The sequence below is a fragment of the Hypanus sabinus genome, unplaced genomic scaffold, assembly GCF_030144855.1.
Source record: "Hypanus sabinus isolate sHypSab1 unplaced genomic scaffold, sHypSab1.hap1 scaffold_1906, whole genome shotgun sequence".
Classification (NCBI taxonomy): domain Eukaryota; kingdom Metazoa; phylum Chordata; class Chondrichthyes; order Myliobatiformes; family Dasyatidae; genus Hypanus; species Hypanus sabinus.
Genome location: NW_026779999.1, coordinates 1 through 16517, shown reverse-complemented (window position 1 = coordinate 16517; position 16517 = coordinate 1). Strand labels below are relative to the sequence as shown.

The window sequence follows — 16517 nt, the reverse complement described above, 5'->3', positions numbered from 1 at the left end:
TGGACACAGTCCTCCAAGAGTGGCCGTACCAGATATTTATCCAGCTGCATCATTGCCTCGCGACTCCTAAATTCTGTCCCCCACTTATGAAAGCTAACACCCATTAAGCTTTCTTAACTACCCTATATCCTCTGTACCCTTTACCGTGACACACTGTCTCCACTTCACCACCCCCGTCTCCGTCATCCATCCCTCGTTTACAAACAATCCCGTCTCTGTAACCCAGTGACTTTCCTGCACATTGCGCTTTCTCCATCATCCCGTGCGTTCCCTACGCCCCTCCCCGTCTTCGTGATACACTCCAACTGCTAAACACTCCCTATCTACGACACCTCCCCCCAGCTCCGTACTCTCGCCTCTCTCTGTGTCTCAGGCGATTGTGGGGAGTATGAAGGAAAGATGACTTTTAATATTACACCTCCCCCTTTCCACAATATCTTGTGAGCTTCTCCACACTCTGTATGCACAGGCTGGTCATGTAGTTTCACACCACTTGCGTCAGAATCTGCAATTGTAACACCCTTTCCCTGGCGTCCTTTCTCCTCCCCTTCCTTCCTCTTGCCGCAGCACACCAACTGGTCACACCATCTCCTAGAGACACACACACAATTCGACACCACCGGAAAGCCGAAAGGCTTGTTATGGGTGAGTGGGGAGAACGGAGGAGGGAGAGGGTTGCGCACTTTTACTGACTCCAGTCGAGTGTGCTGCGATGGTGCGGGAGTTACTTCACGTGTCTCACCCGGGGAGAGTGTGATGGATTGTTGCGCAGGGAGCGTCACTCTGTGTATGTTTCCAGGCCTGTGTGATGGTGTTGTACGGAGGGTATCTCGCTCTGTCTCTGACTCATCGTTATGGGTCAGTGGATTTCGGTGTTTAAAAAGACTCCGATCAGAGGTAGCGAGCAAGAAAAATGGTAAATCACAAGTTCTGCTCCAAAAGCTGCAATCAGAACGACCTTTCTGTGGCCTCCAGTTATCCCCCCATCCTTCCTCTTCCCTCAGAACACTATTCCTTCTTTATGATTCTTAAATGTGTGAGTGAGCAGCCCCAGGTCCTGGTCCATACCGGTTCCAAGGACATCGGTATAAATAAAGTTGTGGATTTCCAAACTGAGATCAGGGATTTACCAATTAAATTAAAGGACAGGACAGCTGCCCGTCCCCGTGAGCCCAGGTACAGGAAGACCCTACAGATTAGCACGTGGCTCAAGTGTCGACGTATGTGAGAGGGTTTCAAAATATGTCATAACTGTGTATTTATTAAAGGAAGGTGGGATCTGTACAAAAGAGATGGAGGACAGTTTGCACATAAACTGGAGGGGAGCTGATTGTTTGTCAGTACTGGGCATGAGAGCTTTCGGGTGAATTGTTGAACACGAGTAGCAGGGGGATGGGATTAGGTGTTCCAGAGCAGATAGCGGAGTTGGTGTGGAGACGGATGTTGTAAAGAACTCAGACAGAGACGGGGATCAAAGGGTTATTTCAAAGCACGAGCTTTAAAGAAAGGCAGCTGAGCTGCTCAGGGCATGAATCCACACACTGAGATATGATATTCCGGCCATGACTGTGACGTGGTTGCAAGAGGAGAAAGCGGAACAGCGCGTAATTTCGGGGTTCCCTATTTTCAGACGTGAGAAAGCGGAAGGATTTACAGGAGAAGGGGTGACATTACTGGGCAGAGAATATGTCACGCAGTGTACAGTCAGAACAGACAAGAGAACTCGACTAGGTGAGGCTTTATCGGTGGAAAAGAGGAATAAGAAATGTATGGCCGTGATCATGCGGCGACATTGCAGTCCAGACAACATTCTGCTGGATTAGGATAAACAAACCTGTAGAAAGATCTCAGACTGTTGCTGAAGTATAAGATTCTAATATCGGGAAATTTCAGCTTTCCACGTGTTAACTGAGTCCCAAATTGCAAAAAGACCAGTGGGAGAGAGTTTGCCAAATTGTTCAGGGAAGATTCCTTAATCAGTTCGGAGAATTCCCAACGAGAGAGGGAGAGAGAGCAATACATCCTCTCCTACTGTGGAATGAGACAAGCCAGGTGTCAGAGGTTTGTGCAAGGGAACGCCTTTAATCTGGTGATCAAATTGCCATTCATTTCAAGGAGGTTATGAAAAGGGATTGGTCCGGTCCTCGGGTTTGGATTCTAAATTGAAGAATGGCGAAATTTACCTCCGATCAGAATGAATCTGGAAAGTGTGGATTTGGCCAAGTTGTTTTTTGTCTGGTAAAGGTGATTTTGGGAATTTGAAACCCAAGCGCAGTGTAATCTCAGTGTAGAATGGAACGACCTATGCAGTGCATAGTGGGAAGTGCTAAAGGAGAGAGGGATTTTAGTGTGCTAAAAGTCTGCCAAAGGACTAACACACGCGTCACCTCAGCAACGACACACCCCTTACCGTGACACCGACACGTCCTTCATCGTGACACTGATACACCGTCACGGCCTACGTCATAATACTGCCGCACACCTCCCCGTCTCTACTGGCTGTCTCCTCGCTGACAAACCTCCATTTCTGCGTAACGAACCAACCTCCTTATCCTTCCGCGCATGCGGCACATAGCCCTCTCCTGCAACCCAGCCCGTTTTCGTTATCACATCCCTCCAATGCACCGCTCCATGCCTCCAGGACCCACTCGACAACACCTCTCCTGCTCTGTCTTCAGAGCGAAGATTGATGAGGGACTGGGAGGGTTAAGGTCTGTTGTCACTCCTCCCTCTTTCCACCCGAATATCGACCTCTCTCTTCTCAAACTCTCCAGTGCTCTGTGCGGTTGATCCGATCATGTGGTTCCACTCCAATTTCCTGCAGTGGCTGTAATCTCATCCCCTCTTCCCTCTTCCCAGCAAAGCGCTGTCCACCCATCCTCGGCCTCTGTTTCAACACCTCGCATCCTCTCTCTCTCTCTCTCTCTCTCTCTCTCTCTCTCTCTCTCTCTCTCTCTCTCTCTCTCTCTCTCTCTCTCTCTCTCTCTCTCTCTCTCTCTCTCTCTCTCTCTCTCTCTCTCTCTCTCTCTCTCTCTCTCTCTCTCTCTCTCTCTCTCTCTCTCTCTCTCTCTCTCTCTGTCACACACACACACACACACAAACACACCATCTGTCGGAACGCCGAAGTGCTGGCGATGGTGAGAGGGGAGGGAGCTTCGGCATTTTATTTTCTGAAATCCGGTAGCGTGAGCCTAGGTGGAGCAGGGGGAAAGGGGCGGACTGCACAAAATGTCTGATCCCAAGAGGGTAATACGAGAGAGTGTGTACGGAGCTCCCCTCTGTGGCTGAACCCTGGCAGTGTGTGATGAGATGGTGTGGAGGGAGAATTACTCAGTGTCTCACTCCGAGTGTGTGTATGATAGGGCGCTGTGTAGTGAGCTTCATTTATTGACTGACGCCCGGAATGTATTTGGGACGAGAAAGATGGAGCTTCTCTCTGTGTCTGTACACGGGTGTGATTGCACAATGTGGAGAGATCTTCACTGCATGCTGAACCAGGGAATTTTGTACTGGATCGTTGTGGGGGAGGCCTCACTCGGTGTCTGACCCAGTGAGGGAGATGGGATGGTAGGGAGTGAGCCTCTCTCTGAGTCCGAGTCAGAGGGGCAGGTGATTTCGGTGTCTGACTCAGTGAGGGAGATGGGATGGTAGGGAGTGACCCTCCCTCTGAGTCCGAGTCAGAGATTCAGGTGATTTAGGTGTCTGACTCAGTGAGGGAGATGGGATGGTAGGGAGTGACCCTCTGTCTGAGTCCGAGTCAGAGAGTCAGCTGATTTCGGTGTCTGACTCAGCGAGGGAGATGGGATGGTAGGGAGTGACCCTCTCTCTGAGTCCGAAACAGAGAGACAGGTGATTTCGGTGTCTGACTCAGTGAGGGAGATGGGATGGTAGGGATTGACCCTCTCTCTGAGTCCGAGTCAGAGAGTCAGCTGATTTCGGTGTCAGACTCCGTGAGGGAGATGGGATGGTAGGAAGTGACCCTCCCTCTGAGTCCGAGTCAGAGATTCAGGTGATTTAGGTGTCTGACTCAGTGAGGGAGATGGGATGGTAGGGAGTGACCCTCTGTCTGAGTCCGAGTCAGAGAGTCAGCTGATTTCGGTGTCTGACTCAGCGAGGGAGATGGGATGGTAGGGAGTGACCCTCTCTCTGAGTCCGAAACAGAGAGACAGGTGATTTCGGTGTCTGACTCAGTGAGGGAGATGGGATGGTAGGGATTGACCCTCTCTCTGAGTCCGAGTCAGAGAGTCAGCTGATTTCGGTGACAGACTCCGTGAGGGAGATGGGATGGTAGGAAGTGACCCTCCCTCTGAGTCCGAGTCAGAGATTCAGGTGATTTAGGTGTCTGACTCAGTGAGGGAGATGGGATGGTAGGGAGTGACCCTCCCCCTGATTCCGAGTCAGAGAGTCAGCTGATTTCGGTGTCTGACAGCGAGGGAGATGGGATGGTAGGGAGTGACCCTCTCTCTGAGTCCGAGTCAGAGATTCAGGTGATTTAGGTGTCTGACTCAGTGAGGGAGATGGGATGGTAGGGAGTGACCCTCTCTCTGAGTTTGAGTCAGAGGGGCAGGTGATCTCGGTGTCTCCAAACAGAGATCAGGAGCCAGGTCAATGTCACTCACACGGTGTCTGACTCAGTGAGGGAGATGGGATGGTAGGAAGTGACCCTCCCTCTGAGTCCGAGTCAGAGATTCAGGTGATTTAGGTGTCTGACTCAGTGAGGGAGATGGGATGGTAGGGAGTGACCCTCCCCCTGATTCCGAGTCAGAGAGTCAGCTGATTTCGGTGTCTGACAACGAGGGAGATGGGATGGTAAGGAGTGACCCTCTCTCTGAGTCCGAGTCAGAGATTCAGGTGATTTCGGTGTCTGACTCAGTGAGGGAGATGGGATGGTAAGGAGAGACCCTCCCCCTGAGTCCGAGTCAGAGAGTCAGCTGATTTCGGTGTCTGACTCAGTGAGGGAGATGGGATGGTAAGGAGTGACCCTCCCTCCGAGTCCGAGTCAGAGAGTCAGCTGATTTCGGTGTCTGACTCAGTGAGGGAGATGGGATGGTAGGGAGTGACCCTCTCTCTGAGTCCGAGTCAGAGAGTCAGCTGATTTCGGTGTCTGACTCAGTGAGGGAGATGGGATGGTAGGGAGTGACCCTCTCTCTGAGTCCGAGTCAGAGATTCAGGTGATTTCGGTGTCTCCAAACAGAGATCAGGAGCCAGGTCAATGCCATTCACACGGCTCTGCGAGTGGCCATGAAAAGCAGCGATTAGAGAAAGAATCTGCGTTTAAACAGCAACTGCTCAGATTCCGGGAATCATTAGCAAGGGCAAATAAATATATGGCCGGTGCAAGAGGAAAGGCCATTACGGGAGTGGGCAGTGTTATTGTGGGGATTGGTGGCTTTCGTTCTTTCAAACTTCAAGGTGAAGCGTTCAGGGTGAGAGAAGGCACAGAACTGTTTATATTTTTCTTTCAATTTAATTATTGTTTCCTTCCTAATAATCGGACCGTTGAAGCAGTAGGCAATGTCTGGCCGGAGCTTTGAAAACTCTTTTTGTCGGACACGGGACGGCAGGCAAATCTCCTGTGTCTCTGAAGACTTCACCTGTGAGAAGTGCATTCGGATGCCGCTTCTAACTCTCGGGGCTAAGGAGCTGGAGTTGGAACTGAATGAAGTCCGGGTCTTTGGGGCAGCTGAGGGGGTGATGAGGAAGGTATATTGGGAAGTAGTTAGACCCACCGTGTAGGACTGTGTAGGACCGTACAGTCAGGAGGCTGAACAGGGTTAAACCGCCAGAAAAGAATATACTTGTGGCCAAATTCCTCTGCAATAGGTGGATTCGGAGAGGCCATTATTCTGCAAAGGTATATCGGGTAATTTGAAGCACAAGTGCCATTTCAACTCCGTCGCCAAAGGAAAGGCCCGGACCGTAAACGGTGGGAAGTGTTGAGGGAGAGGGCGACTTCAGTGTACACTGTTGGGATACACACATTGTGAATACTGAGGAGAGCCGGGGAAACGAGCGAAATGACAGATACGAATTGGGACAGAGATTAACGGTTCCGAGTATATACATTGGGGTCTGTTCCCCGGTTACGGGAAGAGTGTGGGGGTCTTCGGAGAGAATGCAGAAGAAATACACCGGGACGCTGCCTGGAATAGACAGTATAATCTATAAGCAGATAGACCAGACCAACTATGCAATCCACTAGAGCGGTGGAGTCTGTGGGGAGACTGATACAGGTCTGTATCATTACGAGAGAGGGGTAAACGAGGCAACTGGTGTATTAGTCTCGAGATACAGGGAGACCAGACAGACGGTGTATTAGTCTAGAGTGGCGGAGACTGAGGTAAGAGGAGATACAGGTCTATATCATTATGAGATATACAGGGAGACCAGACAGACGGTGTATTCGTCTGGAGCGGTGAAAGGCAGGAGTATGTACAGGCATCGGAGGCAGATGGACATAATGTAGGCCGAAAGGATTTCACTGGAATAGTACAAAATTACAGTCGATGGGCCTGTTCTTTTCCGTGATTTACGTTCACTGCTATTCAGGAGGGGAGAGACTGATTTGAACTCTGAGAGTGTGAAGAGCTGCACTGGATTATATCAGGGAAAATGACGATTAACAATGCTGCAGAACCATTTCTTTCACAGACGACATTGACAGTGAACGACCCACAAGGAGAGACAGATCCGGCTCAAGCATACGGCTAATCTACGTTTTAACAGCGACCCTCATTATCACGGGTATCTGCTGGAGGATTCATGGTGAGTTTAACACCAGCCGGAAAGACCGAACCGCAGAGAATAAAAATTGCCACTGTTACAGCGACACATTCCCAACATTAACCAGAAACACCCTTCACTCTGATACGAAGACACCCCTCAATGCGGTACTGACGGGCCGCTTACAATGACTACGACACATGCCTCACCAACACAGAGCTCAACGTGATACCGACACAGAACTGGCAATCACAGAACCAGAGAACATTACAGCACAGAAACAGGCTTCATGTCCCTTCTTGTCTATGCCGAACCATTTTTACTGCACCGTTCCACTGACCTGAACGTAGATCATATCACTGCATACCCCTCTCATCCATGTACATGTCCGTTCTTTTACATATGTGATAAATGTGAGCCTGCATTCACCAATTCAAATGACAGCTCATTCAACGCTCCCACTCCTCTCTGTGTGAATAAGCCCTCCCCCCAATGTTCGCTTTAAACTTTTCGCCCTTCGCTCTTAAACCATGTCTTCTGTTTTTATTTCTCTCCCCTAAACGATGGAAAATGCCTGCTTGCATTCACTCTTTCTATACCGAAAATAATTTCATATACCTCTATCAAATTTCCCTCAATTTTTTACGCTCTATGGAATAAAGTCCTAACTTATGAAACCTTTCTCTGTAACTCTGTTTCTCAATTCCCGGCAACATTCTTCCAAACCTTCGCTGCACTCTTTCAAACGTATTAATATCTTTCCTCTAACGAGGTAATCAAAACTGCACACAATACTCCATATTCGGTCTCACCAATATTTTATGCGACCTCCCCGTCACATTCCAACTCTTAGATTCAGTATTTTGAAATTCTAAAGGCCAATGTGCCAAAAGCTGCTTTTACGACACTGCCTACCTGTGACGCCACTTTTATTATGTATTATGTATTAGGAATTAGGAATTATGTATCTGTATTCACAGATCCCGCTGATCTACTGCACTCCTCAGTGCCCTACCTTGTATGTTCTACATTAGTTTATCCTTCCAAAGTGCAATACCTCACACCTGTCTGCATTAAACTCCATCTTCCATTTGTCATCTCATTTTCCAGCTGATCCAAATCGCTCGGCAAGTTTGCAAAATCTTGTTCACCTTCTAGTACACCTCCAAACTTTGTATCATCAGAAAATTTGCTTATCCATTTCACCAAATTATCATCCGGATCATTGATATAGATGACAAATAACAATGGATCCTGCACTGATTCCTGTGGCATACCACTATTCACAGGCCTCCACTCAGGGAAGCAATCCTCCACTACCACACTCTGGCTTCTCTGATTGAGCCAAAGTATAATCCAATTTACTATCTCACCATGTCTACCTAGGGAGTGAATCTTCCTAACTAACCTCCCATGAGGGATCTTGTCAAAGGCTTTACTCCACTGCCTTCCCTTCATCCAGATTCCTGGTAATTTTCTCGAAAAATATTAGAGATTATTAGAGATATTAGAGAAATATTAGAGAATCTATTAGATTCGTTAATTATGATCTACCACGTCAGTTTAATATTAATCTTAATATTCCTCCAATAAGTTACCTGCTACTGACGTCAAACATAACGGCCTATAATTTCCCGGATTACATTTAGAGGATTTTACTTAAACAACGGAGTAAAATGAGCTACCCTCCCATCCTCTGGTACCTCACCCGTAGATACCGACATTTTAAATATATCTGCCAGGGCCCCGGCAATTTCAACACTGCTCTCTTTCAAGGTCCGACGGAGTAATCTGTCAGGTCATGGGGATATATCTACGCTGATTTGCCTCAAGACTTGTTTGGCTTGCAGTCCTCGCATTGAAATAGACACACCACAGAAGATTATTACCACCACACACAACCCTTCTATTTCTGACTTTGCTCGAGCTTTTAGCATCATATATTTTCACCCCCGTTCCACTATCTGCTCTTACACTCTGGTTCCCAAACCCTTGCAAATCCAGTTTAAACATTCCCCAGTAACACTAGCAAACATCCCTGCAAGGATACTGGTAGTTCAGGTGTAACCAGTTTCTCTTGTAGAAGTACCACCTGTCCAGAAGAGGTCCCAAATATCCAAGAATCTGAAACCCTGACCCCTACAACAGGTCCACAACCACGTGTTCATTCTCCAGTGCATCCTACACTTACCTTCACTGGCACGTGGCACAGGAAGCAATCTTGAGATCACTATCCTCGAGGTCCTGCTTTTGAACTTCATACCAAACTCTCGATACTCACACTTCAGGGCTCCTCACTCTTTCTTCCTACGTCATTTGTACCGCTGTGAACCATGACATCTGGCTGCACATCCTCTCACTTCAACATGCTGTGCACGAGCCCAGAGACATCCCTGACCCTGGCACCCGGGAGGAAACAAACCTTCCGGGATTTTCTGTCACGACTGCAGAACCTCCTGTCTGTACCTCTGACTATCGAGTCCCCTATCACTATCTCTCTGCTCATCTACCCCCTCCCTTCTGCACTGCAGAACCAGACTCAGTAGCAGAGATCCAGCAGCCACAGCCTGTCATTCCCAGGCAAGTCATTCCCCCCCTTCAACAGTATTCAAACCGGTATACAACTCGGTGAGGGGAATGGCCACAAGGGAACCATCCTCTGTCCGCCCTTTTCCCCGCCCTCGACTGACGATAACCCATTTACTCCTGGCTTGCTTACTATTATCTTTAAACTGCTCATTCTCGGAAATGATCTGGAGGTCATCTAACTCATGCTCCAGTTCCCTAACGCGGTTTATTATGAGATGCAGCTGGATGCACTTCTTGCAGGTGTCGTTGTCACGGAGGTGTCCCTGAAATCCCACATCCGGCAAGAGGAGCATTCCAACATCCTGCCTGGCATTCTCTCTACTCCGAACTAACAAACCTTGCCGCAAACGACATTTGATAAGGTTCCACACGGTAGGCTTATTCAGTAAGACAGTAGACATGAGATCCAGTGAAGTTTGTTCGTGGATTGAGAATTCGTTTGCTTGCGGAAAGCAGAGGGTCGTTGTTGAGGGAGTACCTTTGGCTTGGACGGCTGTGGCTAGTGATGTCCCAGAATGATCGGTTCACGGACTACTGTTTTTCGTGACTTTTATTAACGACCCGGATGTGGGGGTTGGCAAGTTTTCAGATGACGCGAAGGATTGTGGTGTTGTGGATCGTGTGGATGACTATCAGAGGTTGCAGAGATTAGATTAATAGGATGCAGAATTTGGCGGAGAAGTGGCAGATGGAACTCGAACTGGAAAAGTGTGAGCTGATACACTTCGGAAGGACAAACTCCGAGGTTGAGTACAACGTAAATGGCAGGATGCTTGGTAGAGTGGAGGAACAGAGGGATCTGGAGGGGACATGTCCCCAGATCCCTGAAAGTTGCCTCATAGACAGACAGGGTAATTAAGAAAGCTTTTGGGGCGTTCGCTTTCATAAGTCGAGGAACTGAGTTAAAGAGCCGCGATGTAATGATGCAGCTGTATAAAACTCAAGTTAGGCCACACTTGGAGTATTGTGTCCATTTCTGTTCGCATTACCAGAGGAAGGATGTGGAAGCATTGGAAAGGGTATAGAGGAGATTTACCAGGATGCTGCCCGGTTTACAGAATATGCAATATGTCCAGCGATTAAGAGAGCTAGGTCTTTACTCGTTAGAGAGAAGGAGGATGAGAGGAGACATGATTGAGGCATACATGATATTAAGAGGAATAGATAGAGTGGACAGCCAACGCCTCTTCCCTGGGTACCACTGCTCAATAGAAGAAGACATGGCTTTAAGGTATGGGGTGGGAAGTACAAGGGGTATATCAAAGGAAGGAATTTTACTCAGCGAGTGGTAGGTGCGTGGACTGCACTGCCTGAGTCAGTGGTGGAGGCAGATACACTAGTGAAGATTAAGAGGCTCCTAGACAGGTATAAGGAGGAATTGAAAGTGGGGGAGTGGCTGTGGGAGGCTGTGTTTAAGCCTCGGCACAACGTTCTTGGGGCCGGAGGGCCTGTACTGTAGTGTACTATTCTATGTTTTATGTTCTGTAACATAGACACAACCTTTAACCGTGATAAAAACACGGTCCTTACCGTAAGAAAATCAAGACTCATTCTGACACTGACACGCCATGCACCATAACATCAACAACACTCTCACCGTAGCACGGTCCCGACCTTCAACGATACACAGATACACTCCTAACCGCAACACTGACACGAACTTCGCCGTGATACACACGTTGCAGTCACACTGAGCACAACGTAGCCTTCTCTAATATCGACATGCCCCTGACCGTGATCAGCATGATCCTCTCTGCACTGCACCGTGACAAAGACTCACACGTCACAGTCATACCCCTTACCGAGACAAGGTCACCCTTCAACATAACACCGATGCACCGCTCACTGAGACCCACACCTCACCCCGACACAGGAACACCCTCACGGCGATACCGACACCGAAATTCACACTGACACCGAATAGCGCAGCGTGACCCTCTGGCACACACCGTGGCCATGACATGGCTCTCTCACCGTGACACAGACATATCCCTCTCTGTGAGACCAGCACACGCCACACCATGACACAGCCATTACACCCACGGTGACACCACAAGGCCCTGACACCCTGAAGTTTTCCTCGTCTTGACATCGAGATACACTTCATTGTGAACCGGTACACCTCTCGCCAGGGCACAGAAACACCTATCACAGTGACACCGACACGTCCCTCACAGCAACTCGGACATGCCCCGCACGATACTGACGCAGACCCTCAATATAACGTCAACAAAATCTTCACCGGGACATTGATGTACCCCTCAGCATGACACAGACTCACCCATCAAGGTGGCGCCGACGCCTCTCACTGTGACACCAGCACATCCTTCACTGTGACACCCTTCACCGTGACACTGACACAACATTCTCTGTGACTCGTTCGGTAGCGTGACGCTGACTCACTTGTCACTGTAAACGCTAAACATCCCTCACCATCTCTCTCAGTATCACAGATTCGTCAGTCTATGGAAACCTGCCACCGAAACTACCATGAGTTAAACTCAACCCTTCAATCCAAGCTTTTTGCGCACAACTCTAATCTGTCCGACCTTAAGCAAATGCACAGCGATCTCCGTCACCATTTCTGTGAATTATTGACCAGCAGGAGAGGTGAGGCATCATCCCCCTCTTTCACCCTCTCCCCATCACAGGGCAGGCATGGAGAGAGGAAGCTTCACGCTGTGCTTGACATCGGCAGTGTGTGATAAGACGATGTGGAAGGCGGAACACCTAGATTCTGACACCGCAAGAGTGTGTCAGGACGTTGTGCAGGAAACTTCACTACACGTCTGACCACTGGAATGAGTGTCTGTTCCTGACTCAGAGAGTGTTTGAAGGGACAATGCAGGCGGAAGCTTGACTCCTCGTCTGACCCCGGGGATTTATAAAAGATAGTGTGCACTGAGTTTCACTCCACGTCTAACGCCTGGAATGTGTGATGGGTCCGTGGAGAGAGAGATTCAGTCTGCGTCTGGCCGTGTTAGTGTGTGATCGGACGGTGCAGGGATCTTAAATCTGTGTCTCACCTCGTGTATGTATGATGGGTATGATGTGTTTGACACAGTGCACATGTGATGAGAAGCTATGGCGGGAATGGGGGATGGGTCAGAGGTTTTATGGGCGGGGTCTTGCGGGAGTCTGACACAGGGAACGGTAACGCACAGGGCACTACTGCTCAGTACAAGGGGACATGGCTTTCAGGTAAAGGGTGGGAAATTCAAAGGGGAAATTAGAGGAAGTTTTTTTTTACACAGAGAGTGGTTGGTCCGTGGAATGCACTGCCTGAGCCAGTGGTGGAGACACATATACTAGTGAATTTAAGCCACAAATAGACAGGAATATGGAGAAAATGAAGGCAGCGGGATATATGGGAGGAAGGGATTAATTGCCGACACAACATTGTGGGCCGGCCTGTACTGTGCTGTAATATTCTATGTTCTATGTTCTATTCACTCTGTGTCTTGACCCCGGGAGTGTGTGATGGATGGTGTGGAGGGAAATTCACCGGGCCTGATCCTTGGTAATTTACAGTGTGACGTTGCGGAGGGATATTAACACTGTGCCTGACCTCAGGTGTGCGTGATGGGACAGCGTGCAGGGAATTTCCCTCTATGTGTCGCGCCGGGTGTGTGACACGCCGGGTGCGTGTGATGGGGTAGTGTGATGGGAGATTCACTCTTTTTGTCACTGTCCCTTGTCCCTGATTTTCAGAACAAACGTGTTGCAAGGACTGGATTACAAATAAAGACCGGTGTTATTTCGTTTCCACGTTTGAAACATCTTTCCGCAGAGCGATGCAAGAATGTTCAAACCGTGATTCAAGGCTGTTGGAAATCAATTCAAGGGATGAAGCGGTATGTGTCACAGCACGGGAATATCCCACAGTAACACAGGAATCATCACACACTCCCGGGGTCAGAAGGAGAGTGAATTGTCCTCCACACCGTCCCATCACACACACCCGGGGTCAGAAACAGAGTGAATCTCCCTCCACACCGTCCCATCACACACTCCCGGGATCGGACACAGAGGGAATCTCCCTCCACACCGTCCCATCACACACTCCCGAGGTCAGACTCAGAGTGAATCTCCCTCCACGCCGTCCCATCACACACTCCCGAGGTCAGACTCAGAGTGAATCTCCCTCCACGTCACCCCATCACACACTCCCGGGGTCAGACACAGAATGAATCTCCCTCCACACCGTCCCATCACACAATCTCGGGGTCAGACACAGAGTGAAGCTCCTTCCAGACAGACCCATCCCAGATTGCTGTTGTAATCAGCTGAGAGAAGCTCCGCACATATTCCTCGATTCTAGACATTAATCAAGTAAATTTTACTTCACAGAGCTTTGTATCCCACAATCTTCTGGACAGCAAACCTGTTTACTGGATTGGAAAATGCGAAAACGGGTGAGATTATAGCTAATCTCTGGGGTGAAAATTGGTTATTGACATAGTCCTGACGGGAGAAAATGGGATTTCTTTACGGAGTGCAGTAGCTTTGTCGTAAAAGGGTGGGGCATTGAGATCTGTTTGTAGTCTGTACGTGGCAGAGGGTAGGGTGGCACAATGGGTACATTTTGGGGCCGACACGCGTCTGTCGGGGAAGAGATCAGTGTCTCTGGTGGAGAGAGATCAGTGACAGAGATTGTTTTGTATTGACGCATGTGGGTGAGGACAGCACGGTTCAGTGAGATTATTTTGGAGATCATCGCCGGGCTGTGAGGAAAGGGAGCAACAGTGGGAATAGTTTGCTGAACGACATAGATCTGAGTGGCGAGAGTAGGAAAACTGTATCAGTTTGTGGACCAATACAGGGCGATGGAACACACTTGCTTAACGAAATTAGTTTGCGTACTGAGCCAAGGATGTGAGAGAGATGGTGCCGGTGGTATAAGTCTGGAGGCGGACCAGAGGCTATGGGGAGAGCGCGGTGTAGTGGGATATGTCAGGAGACAGACACGAAGCTTTGGGTAGAGGAAGGGGCAACGAGATGAACCTGGAACCACACAGGGCTGAGGGAAGAGTGTGGAACAGTGGGATTCATTTCGGGACAGCCATAGGTCTGTGGGGAAACGGTGGGACCGTGGGGTTTGTTCGGGGACTGAGACAGATCAGAGAGAGGAGGGTGGGCCTATTCGATTCGTAGTGGACTGAAAGGGGACTGTGGTGAGAAAGCGGTTCGGTGGGATTAGTTTGGGGGATATGGGGCTGTGGGGAAACTTTGGGTCAGTACGATTAGTTAAGGAACTGTCACAGGATTGTGGGGAGACATTGGGGCCGCGGTGTCAGCCGTGGGGGAGAGTGGTTGAATGGGATGAGTTTGGAGACTCACACAGGCAATTAGGAGAGATCGAATTCATGGGATTAGCTTGAGGACGGACTCCGCTTGAGTCCTCCACTGAAGCTGATTTGTCTCTGTTGAAATTGTTTAACCCTCTGGGATAGGAATGTGCACCGGAGTCTCCTGTTCAAGGCGTCCTCCGGAACGCGCGTCTGCAGGCAGTGCGGAAGCAGTAACACTTGTGATGGTGATTGGCGTTTCATCTGTGAGAGGTCGGCCCCAGTGTTCCCGGATATTCCTGAAAAGATCCAGCGTCTTTGCCAACAGCTAGTGGAGTCGACATGAATCAAGTGACGACCGCCATTTTCTCCTCCTTCTCTCCCCTTCTCTCTCACTCCTAAATCCTATCAAGATCCCGCCCCAAACTCTCTGCCCCTCCCTCCTACTCCATTTCCTCTTGTTGCAACCACATTCTCCCCACCAGACACCGACAAATCCCTCTCGCCGTCTATCCCCTTCTTTCTCGCCATTCCCACGTCCCGCTATTCCCAACTCCCTCTACATTTCTCTCTACCACCTCACTTCCCCTTATTTCCTCGAACTTTCTCCGCTCGCTCTTTCTCTTCTCCCTCTGCACACCTCTTACACCTCTCTCCCCTTCGCTCCCCCAGACACTCTCTCTCCCCTCCCCGTTCTTTCTGAACCCTCCGTCTCCCTGATCTCTCTCTCCCTCTCTCTTTCTGCTTTCCACTCTCTCTCACCTCAATACCGTGCCTTCCGGATCTCGATAACCCGACCCTGGGTGAAAGTTTGTCCGCATTCCCTCTGTCTGTTCGCCTCTTGTACCACGGCAACGTGACCTCCCGACTCCTGTACTCAGTGTGACTGGTGAAGACCAACAGCCAAGTGTCCTGTACACCCTATCGGATGTTTTCCACAGGAATTGCTATTTCATTTATTATCTGAAACTTATACCGCCTAGAATTAGCTCTTTTGATGCATCAGTACGGAGCAAAAATGTACAATTAATGTAAATTTCAAATAAAAATAAACACCGCAAAGATGTCGAGTTCTTGCTGATGCGACTGTGTGGATGGAGTTTCATTCACCGTCTGGCTCTGGAATTGCGTTATACGACTGTGAGAGGGAGCTTCACTCCTTTTCCAAAACGTTGCGACAGTGTGGAGGGAATTCCACTCCTTGCCGGACCCCGAACATGTGATGTAATGTTGGTGAGGGTACTTCACTCAGCGTCAGACTCCGGGTGTGTAAGATGGGATGGTATGGAGGAGTCTCGCTCAGGTGATGACTGACGGTGTCAGAGCCTCATATTTATATTTTCCCCTTGGGACAGCCTCCAATCAGATTTCGAGAGCGGGAAATGTGTGCATTATAAACCAGTGCCTCGCGTTTGTTTGAACAACAACAAATCCGCAAGGCGGGTTCATCAGCAAGAGAAAATAAATATAGAAACAAAGGAACATAGAAAACCTACAGCTCAATGCAGGCCCTTCGGCCCACAATGTTGTGCCGAACACGGTCCTACCTTAAAAGAATTACTAGGCTTAACTATAGCCCTCTATTTTTCTAAACTCAATGTACCTATCCAAAATTCTCTTAAAAACCCGATCGAATCCGTTTCCACCACGGTTACCGACAGCCCATGACACACATCCACCACTCTCTGAGTAAAAAACTTACCCCTGACATCTCCTCTGTACCTACTCACCAGCACTTTAAACCTGTGTCCTCTAGTGGCAACCATTTCAGACCCGGAAAAAGCCTCTGACTATCCACACGATCAATGCCTCTCATCATCTTGTCGTTATACGATGACTCTCTGTCAGGTCATATTGGGAGGAAAATAGACCGAATGTTCAGTGGACGCTGCATTGAGAAACTCAGTGAACGACCTC

The 16517-nt window shown here is 49.1% G+C and overlaps 1 protein-coding gene across 1 annotated transcript; it reads left to right on the top strand.

Moving 5' to 3' along the window:
• The first annotated feature begins 570 nt into the window (after positions 1-570).
• LOC132387480 (oxidized low-density lipoprotein receptor 1-like) lies at positions 571-15611 on the top strand. Its single transcript, XM_059959849.1, has 6 exons — positions 571-645; positions 6652-6765; positions 11758-11922; positions 13024-13166; positions 13663-13727; positions 14766-15611. The coding sequence occupies exons 1-6, from the start codon at positions 642-644 to the stop codon at positions 14944-14946; spliced, it is 672 nt and encodes a 223-aa protein (XP_059815832.1). The 5' UTR covers positions 571-641; the 3' UTR covers positions 14947-15611.
• The last annotated feature ends 906 nt before the right edge of the window (positions 15612-16517 follow it).

Coding starts and splice junctions, on each gene's coding strand:
- LOC132387480 (XM_059959849.1), top strand. Junction 11,923..13,023: donor ATTATTGACCAGCAGGAGAG/GTGAGGCATCAT, acceptor CCTGATTTTCAG/AACAAACGTGTTGCAAGGAC. Junction 13,167..13,662: donor TCAATTCAAGGGATGAAGCG/GTATGTGTCACA, acceptor TTTACTTCACAG/AGCTTTGTATCCCACAATCT.